General features: G+C 32.5%; 1 protein-coding gene across 2 annotated transcripts in view; it reads right to left on the bottom strand.

The window, feature by feature from the left end:
* Positions 1 to 908: 908 nt before the first annotated feature.
* Positions 909 to 14,667, bottom strand: part of LOC126738030 (G protein-coupled receptor kinase 1) — a 67,059-nt gene continuing 53,300 nt past the window's right edge. For both annotated transcript variants that reach the window (XM_050443188.1, XM_050443189.1), the window contains exons 15-19: positions 8,971 to 9,133; positions 8,810 to 8,903; positions 8,627 to 8,753; positions 7,022 to 7,249; positions 909 to 2,224 (exon numbers count right to left, since the gene is read on the bottom strand). In XM_050443188.1, coding sequence (XP_050299145.1) covers positions 7,040 to 7,249; positions 8,627 to 8,753; positions 8,810 to 8,903; positions 8,971 to 9,133 — 594 coding nt within the window. In that variant the 3' untranslated portion in view covers positions 909 to 2,224; positions 7,022 to 7,039. The remainder of the gene's footprint in view (positions 2,225 to 7,021; positions 7,250 to 8,626; positions 8,754 to 8,809; positions 8,904 to 8,970; positions 9,134 to 14,667) is intronic.

Raw genomic sequence — 14,667 nt, 5'->3', positions numbered from 1 at the left:
GACAGCAATGCCTGGAATAGACTTTCATATTACCTTTAAGTACCTGAAGAAGCCTTAGAAGAAACTTCCAGGCAGTAAAATTGCTGAAATCAAAGAGTATTTAATAACCTTCAAGGGCCTGGAAGAAATATAAGAGTACCTAGAAGACATTTGGAAGCATTAAAATAGTGCTTTAATAATATTATTAGTGATGACTCAAATGCCTGGAATTGACTTTCAGATTACCACCTAAAAACCCTTCTCCAAATCCTTTGATGTGAAGCCCTTGCGAGTAAGAAGGTTTAATTCTGTAGATCTAAGGTCTAAATCCAAATTTTGCTGCGATGGATGGATAAAATCTAACAGTAGAGACAGAAAGTCGCAGACTAAACTTTCAAAAACCTTGGAAATTGAACTGATCTTGCAAATGGCGCGTTAGTTAATAATAAAGCCTCAATTATGTGGCTGAAAGGTCTCCTTCCAAAAATTTGGAGAGACCCCTGTTACTTCAAATATGAGTGTTCTAAGATCAGTAATTTTCCCACTTTTTTGCTCTTATAGAAACTTGTTTTATTCGATTGGTTTTTTTTTTCTTTGCCTTTTTCAATGCCAATGATTTTGCCTCCTCTTCGATTTTTCTGATTTCCTCTCCTGGAAATCCCCCAAAGATTCTCTCTCCAAAACCAGTAAATTCATTCTAATAAGTTTTGCAAAATTGATTGCTTATCAATTTTTCTCTTTCTCTGTCTCTCCTTCCTCCAAGCCAGTAATTTTCGCTTCTTTTCTCTCTTCTAAGACACTCTCCAATTCATTCCGATTAAATTTAATTGATGCGTTTTCTCTCTCAGTCGTTACATTTTGCCACTTCTCTGTCCTCTACAATGAACTAAAGGACGGTTTGATTTATTGACTAAAAAAAAAATGAAACGTTTTGGACTAAAATACTTTTTTTATTCTTATCTAATTACGGTAAAACGTATGCAATGTTTTTTTGACTAGATTTAGCCTAATTTTATCGTTATACAACTTAAAAAAGTACATAATAAAAAAACCATTGAAAAAACGTTTTAATTTAGTATTTACAGAGACAAAAGGTGGTTTTACGTTTCACGCATTGTTTTCATATACAAGGCACCTGAAAAGTACGACCGACACTCGAGTGATTTTTTATGCAACGAATACGAACTTATAATAAAAATAAAATTTCAGGCTTGCAAAGTATTTAAAAACAAAATACAAGGAAATGGTCATGAAGATGTGATGGTGTAAAAGACAAGACAGTATTCCACACTTAAAAGAAGCTTTTAGAGAACTTAAAATGTGCATAGATAAACAAATGTCGTATAAAAGATTGAAATACTGTTTAAATATGTTTACATAGCGACAATTAAATAAATATTTATCATTTTTACAGTACAATTAGTTATAAATTAATAAATACACTATAATTACAAATGTTGGGTTTATGACACCGCACACATCCAGGTGTTTGTAGTTATTTAAAAATAATGAGTGACTAGAATACCTGTTTGGCACCACGTCGTTACACAAACCCCTTGGATGTGTAAAATGTCCGTTAGAAAAAAAAAAACTACAAATACTGACAAAATTGTCATGAAAAAAAAATAATAAAAACAGTCATCGCTTTACTACCCTAGGTATGCATCTTATTAGTAATTTCAAGGGGGAAGTAGTTTCCACTAAATTATTCATCTATTTCATGCCTTTCCTCCTGCCTAAAGTGAAGCAGAAACGAACTTAATGGCACATTTAATTTTTTTTTTAAAGAAAATTATACTGTACAGAGAGAGAGAGTTTTAGCGCAATGTAAGGTATTTCTTATGCCCGATAAATATGCTTAAGATTCTATTTGATGGACGACCCTTTCAATGGCAGAAAATGGCCCGTTTTACTGATTTCAGAAAAGTGGAAGTGACGAATTCTATAAATACCATAAACACTTTGGTGGGTTTCATTCTCGCCTTTCCAGAACCGTCCATACAAGCATTCCGTCACTAATATTTGGCACAAAATATTTAAGAGACATAAGAAAATGATCAACCTACAAAAGAAAAAATACTGAGAGTGTTTGATTATTTTATCCGCAACAGCTGCCCCTGGCCAGCCCAGAATACTCTTTCACCTTCCTATTCCGCTTCAGTGTGTCCGTTTACATCCGATGATAGCACAGAACATATTATTCCAACATCATTAGACAGTGCGGTTCTACGGTGTGTGCGACAGCCTGAAACGTCCAAAACATATTAAGGCAATAATAATCAGGTGTGGAATAGGGTTACAGGTATGTAAAAAGCCTAGAAATAGAGTTATGACTTCAATTACCTAAAAGTGTCTTTTTTTTCTTGGACATGATTTTCAAAAACTTGAATAAAAAATCTTCTAATGCACAAATTTTTGTAATTCTTTCAAAAGAAACTAAAGAACATTCCACAGAAACTTTAAAAACAAGATTCAAGTCGATCCGAGCACTAGAAGTAGAGTTATGACTTCAATTACATGAAACCGTCTTTTTTTGTTGACGTGATTTTCAAAAACTTGAATAAAAAATCTTCTAATGCACGAATTTCTGTAATTTCTTCAATAGAGGCTAAGGAACATTCCAAAGAAACTTTAAAAACAAGATTCAAGCTGATCTGAGCAGTAGAAGTAGAGTTATGACTTCAATGATGTGAAACTGTCTTTTTTTCTTGGACACGACTCTTTCAAACACTTGGATAAAAATTCTTCTAATGCATGAATTTTTGTGATTCCTCTAATAGAAGCTAAATAAAATTCCACAGAAACTTTAAAAACAAAATTCAAGTCGATCCGAGCACTAGAAGTAGAGTTATGACTTCAATTACATGAAACTGTCTTTTTTTCTTGGACATAATTTTCAAAAACTTGAATAAAAAATCTTCTCATGCATGAATTTTTGTGATTTCTTCAATAGAAGCTAAAGAACATTCCAAAGAAATTTTAAAAACAAGATTCAAGCTGATCTGAGCAATAGAAGTAGAAATATGACTTCAATTACATGAAACTGTCTTTTTTCTTGGACATGATTTTTTAAAACTTGAATAAAAAATTTTCTGATGCATCAATTTTTGTGATTCCTCCAATAAAAGCTAAAGAACATCACAAAGAAACTTTAAAAGCAAAATTCAAGCTGATCTGAGCAATCGAAGTAGAGTTATGACTTAAATTACATGAAACTGTCTTTTTTTTTGACGTGGTTTTCAAAAACTTGGATAAAAAAACTTTTAATGCATGGATTTTTGTAATTTCTTCAATAGAAGCTAAAGAACATTCCACAGAAACTTTAAAAACCAGATTCAAGTCGATCCGAGTACTAGAAGTAGAGTTATGACTTCCATTACATGAAACTGTCTTTTTTTCTTGGACATGATTTTTTAAAACTTGAATAAAAAATCTTCTGATGCATGAATTTTTGTAATTCCTTCAAAAGAAGCTAAAGAACATTCCACAGAAACTCTAAAAACAAGGTTCAAGTCGATCCGAGCACAAGAAGTAGAGTTATGACTTCAATTACCTAAAACTGTCTTTTTTTCTTGGACATGATTTTTTAAAACTTGAATTAAAAATCTTCTGATGCATCAATTTTTGTAATTCCTTTAATAGAAGCTAAAGAACATTCTAAAGAAACTTTAAAAACAAGACTCAAGTCGATCCGAACACTAGAAGTAGAGTTATGACTTCCATTACATGAAACTGTCTTTTTTTCTTGGACATGATTTTTTAAAACTTGAATAAAAAACCTTCTGATGCATGAATTTTTGTGATTCCTTCAATAGAAGCTAAAGAACATTCCAAAGAAACTTTTAGAACAAGATTCAAGTCGATGCGAGCACTAGAAGTAGAGTTATGGCTTTAATTACCTAAAACTGTATTTTTTCTTGGACATGATTTTCGAAAACTTGAATAAACAATCTTCTGATAAATCAATTTCTGTGATTCCTCCAATAGAAGCTAAAGAACATTCCAAAGAAACTTTTAAAATAAGATTCAAGTCGATCCGAGCACTAGAAATAGAGTTATGACTTTCATTACCTAAGACTGTCTTTTTTTGGACATGATTTTCAAAAACTTGAATAAAAAATCTTCTGATGCATGAATTTTTGTAATTCCTTCAATAGAAGCTAAAGAACATTCCACAGAAACTTTAAAAACCAGACTCAAGTCGATCCGAGTACTAGAAGTAGAGTTATGACTTCAATTACATGAAACTGTCTTTTTTTCTTGGATATGATTTTTTAAAACTTGAATAAAAAATCTTCTGATGTACGAATTTTTGTAATTCCTTCAAAAGAAGCTAAAAAACATTCCAAAGAAACTTTAAAAACAAGATTCAAGTCGATCCGAACACTAGAAGTAGAGTTACGACTTCAATTACATGAAACTGTCTTTTTTTCTTGGACATGATTTTTTAAAACTTGAATAAAAAATCTTCTGATGCATGAATGTTTGTAATTTCTTCAATAGAAGCTAAAGAACATTCCAAAGAAACTTTAAAAACAAAATTCAAGCTGATCTGAGCATTAGAAGTAGAGTTACGACTTCAATTATATGAAACTGTCTTTTTTTCTGGACATGATTTTTTAAAACATGAATAAAAAATCTTCTGATGCATGAATGTTTGTAATTTCTTCAATAGAAGCTAAAGAACATTCCAAAGAAACTTTAAAAATAAGATTCAAGTCGATCCGAGCACTAGAAATAGAGTTATGACTTCAATTACATGAAACTGTCTTTTTTTCTTGGACATGATTTTCAAAAACTTGAATAAAAAATCTTTTAGTGCATGGATTTTTGTGATTCCTCCAATAGAAGCTAAAGAACATTCCAAAGAAACTTTTAAAATAAGATTCAAGTCGATCCGAGCACTAGAAATAGAGTTATGACTTTCATTACCTAAGACTGTCTTTTTTTGGACATGATTTTCGAAAACTTGAATAAAAAATCTTCTGATTCATGAATTTTTGTAATTCCTTCAATAGAAGCTAAAGAACATCACAAAGAAACTTTAAAAACAAAATTCAAGCTGATCTGAGCAATAGAAGTAGAAATATGACTTGAATTACCTAAAACTGTCTTTTTTTCTTAGACATGATTTTCAAAAACTTGAATAAAAAATCTTCTCATACATGAATTTTTGTAATTCCTTCAAAAGAAGCTAAAAAACATTCCAAAGAAACTTTAAAAACAAGATTCAAGTCGATCCGAGCACTAGAAATAGAGTTATGACTTTCATTACCTAAGACTGTCTTTTTTTGGACATGATTTTCGAAAACTTGAATAAAAAATCTTCTGATTCATGAATTTTTGTAATTCCTTCAATAGAAGCTAAAGAACATCACAAAGAAACTTTAAAAACAAAATTCAAGCTGATCTGAGCAATAGAAGTAGAAATATGACTTGAATTACCTAAAACTGTCTTTTTTTCTTAGACATGATTTTCAAAAACTTGAATAAAAAATCTTCTCATACATGAATTTTTGTAATTCCTTCAAAAGAAGCTAAAAAACATTCCAAAGAAACTTTAAAAACAAGATTCAAGTCGATCCGAGCACTAGAAGTAGAGTTATGACTTTAGTTACCTAAAACTGTCTTTTTTCTTGGACAAGACTTTTAAAAACTTGGATAAAAAATCTTCTAATGCATAAATTTTTGTGAGTCATTCAACAGAAGCTAAAGAACATTCCAAAGAAACCTTCAAAACAAAATTCAAGCTGATCCCAGCATTAGAAGTAGAGTTACGACTTCAATTATATGAAACTGTCTTTTTTTCTGGACATGATTTAAAACATGAATAAAAAATCTTCTGATGCATGAATGTTTGTAATTTCTTCAATAGAAGCTAAAGAACATTCCAAAGAAACTTTAAAAATAAGATTCAAGTCGATCCGAGCACTAGAAATAGAGTTATGACTTCAATTACATGAAACTGTCTTTTTTTCTTGGACATGATTTTCAAAAACTTGAATAAAAAATCTTCTCATACATGCATTTTTGTGATTTCTTCAAAAGAAGCTAAAGAACATTCCACAGAAACTTTTAGAACAAGACTCAAGTCGATCCGAGCACTAGAAGTAGAGTTATGACTTTAGTTACCTAAAACTGTCTTTTTTCTTGGACAAGACTTTTAAAAACTTGGATAAAAAATCTTCTAATGCATAAATTTTTGTGAGTCATTCAACAGAAGCTAAAGAACATTCCAAAGAAACCTTAAAAACAAGATTCAAGCTGATCCGAGCACTAGAAGTAGAGTTATGACTTCGATTTACATGAAACTGTCTTTTTTTCTTGGACATGATTTTTTAAAACTTGAATAAAAAATCTTCTGATGCATGAATTTTTGTGATTCCTTCAATAGAAGCTAAAGAACATTCCAAAGAAACTTTAAAAACAAGATTCAAGTCGATCCCAGCATTAGAAGTAGAGTTACGACTTCAATTACATGAAACTGTCTTTTTTTCTTGGACATGATTTTCAAAAACTTGAATAAAAAAACTTCTCATGCATGAATTTTTGTGATTTCTCCAATAGAAGCTAAAGCACCAGAAGTAGAGTTATGACTTCAATTACATGAAACTGTCTTTTTTTCTTGGACATGATTTTCAAGAACTTGATTAAAAAATTTTCTGATGCATCAATTTTTGTAATTCTGTCAATAGAAGCTAAAGAACATTCCACAGAAACTTTAAAAACAAGATTCAAGTCGATCCGAACAGTAGAAGTAGAGTTATGACTTCAATTACATGAAACTGTCTTTTTTTTCTTGGACATGATTTTTTAAAACTTGAATAAAAAATCCTTTAATGAATGGATTTCTGTTCCCCTCTTGGACACGATTTCCGAAAACTTGGATAAAAAAGCTTCTAATGCACGGATTGTCGTGATTCCTTCAACAAAAACTTAAAGAACATTCCAAAGAAACTTTTAAAAACGATAACCAAGCCGATTTGAGCACTAGAAGTATCCATTGCCCATTTAACTCTACACATTTCTCAAATACACTTACCCGTAGATAGGACTTATCTCAGTTACCGTTTGCGTTCCTCGCCGGTATAATGGTCGGCAAACTGTTCTTATTATTCGTACTGTCGGTACCGTAAATCTTCCCCACTTTTCCAGTCATCGAGGCCAACAACTCTTGACTCTTTTTATGGGTGGCCTTTAACGATTGCAGCCACTCTTTTAGACCGATTTCGTCCGGGTTCGTCAGGGTTATTTTCTCTTTTTTGCCCTCCTAAATTAACACATAACAACTTTAACGTTCAAAATTGACGAAAACAAAGAAAGCATACAGTCACGGCCTTTCAACATGTAATAACGTGAGTCGCTCTGGCTATTAGCTGCCCCTGATGAGGCTCTATCTAGAGCGAAACACGTGTAGCCTGTTATTCTTGGAGCATTGAAAAGCTCGAATCAGTAAACAACAAGTTTGTTTCAGTTCAATATGGCAAGGGAGTGTTTTTTTTTTAAATTTCCTAAAGAGGAAATTTTCCGCTATAGATTAGCGCATAATAGAAATTATTTGTATTGGATTTTCTATTAAAAATAAAAAGTAGAAATAAATTTAACCTATTCTAATAGTCTTTAAAGCAAACAAATACTAATATTCTTATTCCTAATGCTTCTAAAAAATGAGGCATAACAACATAAGCGGAATGTCATCTTGTCAAAGTCAAACGGTGAGGCTCTGTGTTTTTTACTTAGTTTTTCGTTGAAAAAGAGAGAAAGTCTCATTTAAGTGTTTTTGTAAACTGTTACGATTGTAAAAAACTTATGCTCAGTATGGAGAAGAGGCAACTAAAGCCAAGTAACTCTTTATGCAAATAAATATCGATACTTTCATAACATCACATCATGGGGGAACGGTCTTCATTAGCGTAGAATTTGGAATCTTAGAAATAACTTGAATATGAATGTGTGTGTGTGAAATACCAGTAGAAGTGAAATAAGGATATATTTATAACTCTAAATATTTTTTTTTTTAACTTTATTATAATAATAAAGGCATTCGGTAGATTAGTTTTAATGTGTAAGTTATATAAAACTGATATTTGTTTAATCAATAAAATTATGCAGAATGTTAAAAATGCTTCTTATTAGGTGGGTACCTTTACTCCAATGAAGTGCGTTAAAAAACACATAAATAATTCATAAACCGTAATATTTAAAGCATACTCTATAATTAATAAATATTTATCATGTAAATAATTTTTGACGACGTCACTGGTAACGATTCCTTGTTCTGTTGCCACCTTTTTTTCTAAAATACATTCATTTAACATTAAATATGAACTTCATTAAAGAGTACCTTATCATAATTTATTTAAAAAGATGTTTGATAAATTATTGAGTTATGTTTTGTATCTGTAAAATTAAGTGACAAATTTTAATGATATTATAAAGTGTTTTTTTGTAGTTTCTACATAAACATTTGGCACCATTGCATCAGAAAAGTTACTTGTAGCCTTTCAATGTTCCAAGCTGTTATTATATATAGTTATGTGACCGTAACTGTGTGTCTTCCTTAGTTTCGTCCTTTGTGTATGTCGGTCTCTTTGAGAAAATCGGATGAGATTTTTTTAATTAACAACTTATCGATATTCAAACTTACTTTTAGGGCGTGCATCCTTAAAACTATACAACTCTCGTTCTTAACGCTCTGCAAATCCGTCAGGACCTCTTCTATTTGATCCATTAGTACCATTTCGGGTTTCGAACCCTCCGGATATAATTCTAGCCTAAAAGTTCTCAATTTGATTAAAGTTTTTAAAAGGAAATAAAGGGTATTTATTACCTATTGGGATATAGTTTGGCGTATCTGATTTGCCAGGAGGCCGACCAGGGCCCGCCCAACCTCTTAATGTAGCCGTGCAAAATGCAATCGGATTCTAAAAGTGAAAAAAAAATGTGATTAAACAACACGGTGTCTTATTTATTTTTTTTTCGTTGTTCTACCTCTTTCGTCGTCGTACGGTTTCTTTTGCTTGGTTTTCTTTCTCTCGTTTTTATCGGCCTCTTGATTCACCGACTCGAAAACGGTCTCGGCCACCTCGTTTTGCCACCGTTCCGATATCACCAGGGGGAAGTTTTTATATAACTCTTGATCCGCCTCGGTCAGCTAAAAGAAATTTACTTTTTCATAAATGTGCTTTTAACATAAAGCATAAAATAATTTTACCACCACTAAATCCACTCTATATTTTATTCTTGACACGTGTTTCGTTAACGACGTTAGTATCTTTGGGAAAAGATTAAGACGAAACTAAAACTACTTACAGTATCGGACTAAAATTAAGCGACGCTATAATCGTCCTAAAAAACTTTGTGACTGTACCTCGTATAATTAGGAACAATTTTGTAGTATCACTACATACCTTTGTTAACCGTATTTAAACATTATTTGCCTCTTGTGATGAATAGCAAGAGATTAGTAAATTGTTGTATGTTTTTTCATGGACAAAAATAAAGCGACTTGATCGATATTGTTCATACCATTAGTAGATAAACATCGATTTTGGTCGGTATCAAATCTAAATTTTGTTTAAAAATGCCTCGTGGTAAAAGTTTTTCTATTGATATTAAAGAAAGGATTATTGCATCGTATAAGATGGGAACACCACAATACGTACTAAAAGAAGAACTAAGGGTTTCAAAATCTGTTGTGTCGAGGACCATTAGAGGAAAAGTAGTTAACCGAAAACAGACGGGTAGACTGAAACAAACTTCAAAGAAACTGGATAGAAAAATTAAAAGGATCTCCCAGACAAGCAAAGCAAATTCTGGCTGAAGCTGGGGGCTTTAATGTTTCCCCTCGAACGATACGGCGCAGACTAGTTGAAGCAGGCTTAAAACCATGCAAACCTGCCAAAAAAACGCTTCTTAGTAAGAAGAATATTAAAGCACGTCTTCTGTTTGCAGAACAACACGCTCACTGGACACCAGAGCAATGGAAAAAAGTACTTTTTAGTGATGAGTCAAAGTTTAATTTGTATAAAAGTGATGGTGTTCAATATGTTCGTCGTATTGCAGCTAAAAGACTCGACCCAAAGTATCTCCAAGGTACTGTAAAACATGGAGGTGGCAACGTGTTAGTGTGGGGTTGTTTCTCTGGCTATGAAATGGGACCAATTTACCAAATTGAGGGCATTATGGATAGGTTTAAGTATAAATATATCCTTGAAAATGTCATACTACCTTATGCGAAATGGAATATGCCACTACGTTTTGTTTTCCAACACGACAATGATCCAAAACATACAGCGAAATGTATAAAAGAACGGTTTAATGAAAATAAATTAGCCATTCTTAAATGGCCAGCCCAATTGCCCGATCTTAACCCGATCGAAAACCTGTGGGAAATTGTGGATAGGCAACTTAGAAGTAAACCCGATAAACCGAAAAAATTTCGTCCAGGCCTCAAAGGTGCCGCCAGGTAAGCGCAAATAAAGGCTTGTGGACCAAATATTAAGGGCGCAATCTGATAATGTTTTCTTTTATTTTTATTGTAAGCGTCGCTTAATTTTTGTCGTATAGAAATATTTAACTTTTCTTTTTCTTTTTATGATCTTGTTTATACGGAAAAATTTTGGTATGTTATGTAATAAATATATGTTTATTAATGAGTGTATTTGTTTTATCGAGTTTTAATTCTTCTTGCGTTTTTGCTTCTTTAATAAAAGAAAAAAACTGTGTCGTCGCTCTATTTTTTTTGTCCGATACTGTACATATTAAAAATCTAACTAATAGAGCGAACAATCCAACGAAGCTTAAATACTAACTAAATTATACAATTGACTATAAGGGACTATAAAGACTTTATCCCTGTTAAGAATGGTTTTTTGAATATTGCTAAGCCTTCTAGTTTTCGATTGTTGTTAACTGGTTTGAGTAATTTTAAGTTTATCCCTACAAAGTGGCCGAACTTGACTTTTCGACATTTTCATATTTCACCTGCCAAAGCTACATGTGCTTTAAATCTGACATTAATTGATCTTCTGGGTTACTTTAGACCCTAAAAACCTTATCAAAGCCTTTTGTCAATAGTATTGCAACGAAAGTTGCTTATTTTTTAACGGCGTAAGAGTTTTTAAGACTCTAGTAATTGCTTAATTTTCTTTATTAAATCTATTACTACTGAGAGGAAATATAATTAACGAATATTAAAAAAAAACTACTTTCCCTTCACAAAGTGTTTGGAAAAAATATTTAAATGCCTTAAAAAAATACACGACAAAAATTGAAATGGCTTTAAAAATGTCTCTAAATTTCTGAAAATATAAACTTCGAATGCTTGCAAATAATAAAGGGAAATTTGGAGCCAAAAAAAGTGACTTCAAAATTGGTTAAAATAACTTAAATTGACCCTAAATGGCCAGACTAAGTGCTTGAAATGAAATCTATATTCCCTTAAAGGCTCCAAATACCCGAGAAAAATGATTATCCGGACAGGCTTTAAATGCCTGGAATGTGTGTAGAAAATTCCCCCAAATGTTTGAAAGAAAATATTATCTGGCAATATTCAGAAATAACAGACAGAAAACGGACATTTAAAATGAAAACATCATTAAATTGGACAAATTTTGAATATTGATTACGTTGATGATAAACGTAGTTGTAGGTCGTTAGTAGACACTTTACTGTAAATTAAGGAGGAAACCATAGATGCTTAGAGCAATAGAAAATGCATTTTTTTTAAATTTGATCACATTTAAAGAAGTTTTTTATAAAATAGGAAAAACCCGTTGACGTTGTGAATGTTTTTTAAAATTCTTGTGAATTGGTGATCAAAGATTGTGACTTGCTTTTTATAATTTAATTTTAATTAAAAGAAGACATTTTGATGGGCCATGCTTTTATTATGGGCCTATACTCTATTATTGGCAACAGCGCGCACCGATACGATGATTCACATAGCTTAGATTAACAGTAATTGATCCACGAACAAATCTCTAGCCTCAGCTGTCTAAACATAGATGGCATAGGAAAGCAATCGACAGGTTGATATTCCGACGGTTACACAAATTAATACACGTGTGTTAACATTTTGTATTTTCGTGAAAAATTCTTAGGGAATAAAATTAAAAATTGGTAAGTGTGGTCTTGAAATTGTTATTGTTTAAGATGTACTACAGAGTTTTGCCCGAAATTCTATTAAAATATTTCGTTTAAATGTGAACATTTTTGTTGTTATGTTTGGAATATGGGCCACTTAACTGTCTGAAATATGAGCCAGGCCCATATTTAGTATAGACTTGTGAAAAATGGCACGATTGTTATTTTTTAGGTAAAAATGCCCCGAACAAAGGAAAAATACGTTTCAAAAAAATGAGAAAGCTATAACTGCTGTTAAAGAAAATTTATTAACTTGTAGGCAGGCAGCAAAAACATTTTGTGTACCAAGTTCTACTTTACAAAGGTTTTCTAAAGTCGAGGGAGATCCTGACCGCATAACCGCAACTACCCTTGGAAGAAAAACAGTTTTAGGTAGTCAACTGGAGAAGGAGCTTGTTGATTACATTCGCACAATGGAGGCAAAATTTTATGGTCTCACTAGACGAGACATTCGAATTATGGCGTACAATTTAGTTGAAAAAAATGGTAAGAATAGCCCCTTTAGGAATGAAATAGCAGGAAGAAGCTGGCTTGATGGACTTTTACGTCGCCATGAGGAAATACTTTCCCTAAGAAAGCCAACTGGAACGTCTTGCTTTTGCACAAAAAGCATCACGTCTTTTTGATAATCTGGACCAGGAATACAATAAATACAATTTTCCACCGCACAGAATATATAATGTCGATGAGACAGACAATAGTGCAAAGTAAGATCCCTACTGTAATTGGTCGAAAAGGTAAACGACAGATAGCTACCATCACTTCAGCAGAACGAGGATCACTTGTGACATTCGTTGTGTGTATGGTGGACAATTTGTACCGCCAATGTTAATTTTTCCCAGAAAAAATAAAAATGACCAGTTAATTCGTGGAGCTCCCCCGGGGATAATTTATGACGTACATCCCAGTGGGTGGATTCAACAAAATCTCCTTACGAAGTGGTTTCGTCATTTTATACAATTCGTTAAACCATCTCAAGATGACCCCCCTGTTTTGTTAATATTGGATGGACATTACAACCACACCCGCAATTTGGAAGTTATTAGCTTAGCCAGGGAGAATCACATTTCAATATTGTCACTACCCCCCCATTCTACGCATAAATTACAGCCCTTAGATAAAAGTTTTATGGGTCCATTTAAGCTCTACTATAAGAAATTGGATACGTGTTAATCAGCGTCCTGTTTCTGTTTATGAAATAGCTATTGGGAAAGGCATCCCTAAAGTCACAGACTGCACAAATAGCAATCAACGGTTTTCGAGTGACAGGCATTTATCCCTTTAATAGACACATTTTTAGTGATGCTACTTTTATTACTGAGGAAGCTGAAGCAGCTAAAAGATGCAGCGATTTTAAAGAAAACTCCACCAACAGCAATACTTCCCAAGATCAAAGTTCCTCTCCCGTGTCCAGTCCAGCAACTCAAATTAACAAAAATGCTAAATCTACTGACCCACCATCTTCCAATAATGATCCCCAACCCGGATGCTCTAGATATGTTGATGATGTTCCTGCCTTCACTTCACCTAGTTTGTCAGGTTTGTGTCGCCTTTTGCGATTTCCCCAGTCCCTTCCATAAAAAGAAAAGTAACTAATCGTGGAAAAAAGTCTTGTCTAGGTCTGAAATTATAATGTCTTCTCCATACAAAAACGAGTTAGAAACTTCTATTCAAAAAACTAAAAATGTTAGTGGAAACGGAAAATAGAATATGTTTGGTAAAACTTCCAAACTTCCAAAACGAAAAAAGATTGTTGAATCGTCTGACTCTCAGAGTGAAGATGGCGAAATATTCATTCCTGATGATGAAGATAACGCCATTGAAGAATTCGAAACTCCACCTGAAAATGGTGATGATGCAACGTGTATTTAATGTGAAGGACTTTTCTCTGAAGACGTCAAGGGCGAGTCGTGGGTGTGCTGTTTGATGTGTGCGAACACAGAACGCGACGAATATATTTGCGATTTTTGTAAATGAGTATTTTTATGTCTTGTTTTTTGAAACTACATATTTTCTTACGATTAAATACGACTTTTTGTTACTTTTATAGGGTGGCCCATATTTCAAGCACTTTTCATAAATCTTAAAAATTTAGACTCTTTGATTTTTGAAAATCACACCATTCTTATTAGGTATTTTTTTAAAACCGTGTTTATAACTTTAAAGTGGATGTTCCCAGTAATTAGGTTTCCAAATTACAGGTTAATTCGTTCAATGACACCATTAATATTTTCAAAAAACAAAATGGGGCCCATATTCGGACCTTCTCCTCTATAGATAACCATTTTTTATTAAATTATGGAATTAAGTGTTTTTAAGATATCAAGGTTTAAAGATCATCTTGTTTGTCAAGCCTTTGCTGCACACTTTTTTTAAATTTCATTCGTACACTTTCTCTGATTTGTTCTATATTTAGTATTTTAGTTTTTTTTTATACAAAGTGGTACCAGGAGTTAATTTGAGAATAGAGGTCAATTTGGTGTTATAAGTGAGTTATTACCAAGTATGAAAACTCCAAATTTATGCTGTTTAAATAAAAAA

The sequence above is a fragment of the Anthonomus grandis genome, chromosome 6 (assembly GCF_022605725.1).
Source record: "Anthonomus grandis grandis chromosome 6, icAntGran1.3, whole genome shotgun sequence".
NCBI classification, from domain to species: domain Eukaryota; kingdom Metazoa; phylum Arthropoda; class Insecta; order Coleoptera; family Curculionidae; genus Anthonomus; species Anthonomus grandis.
This window is presented reverse-complemented; position numbering and strand designations above follow the sequence as displayed.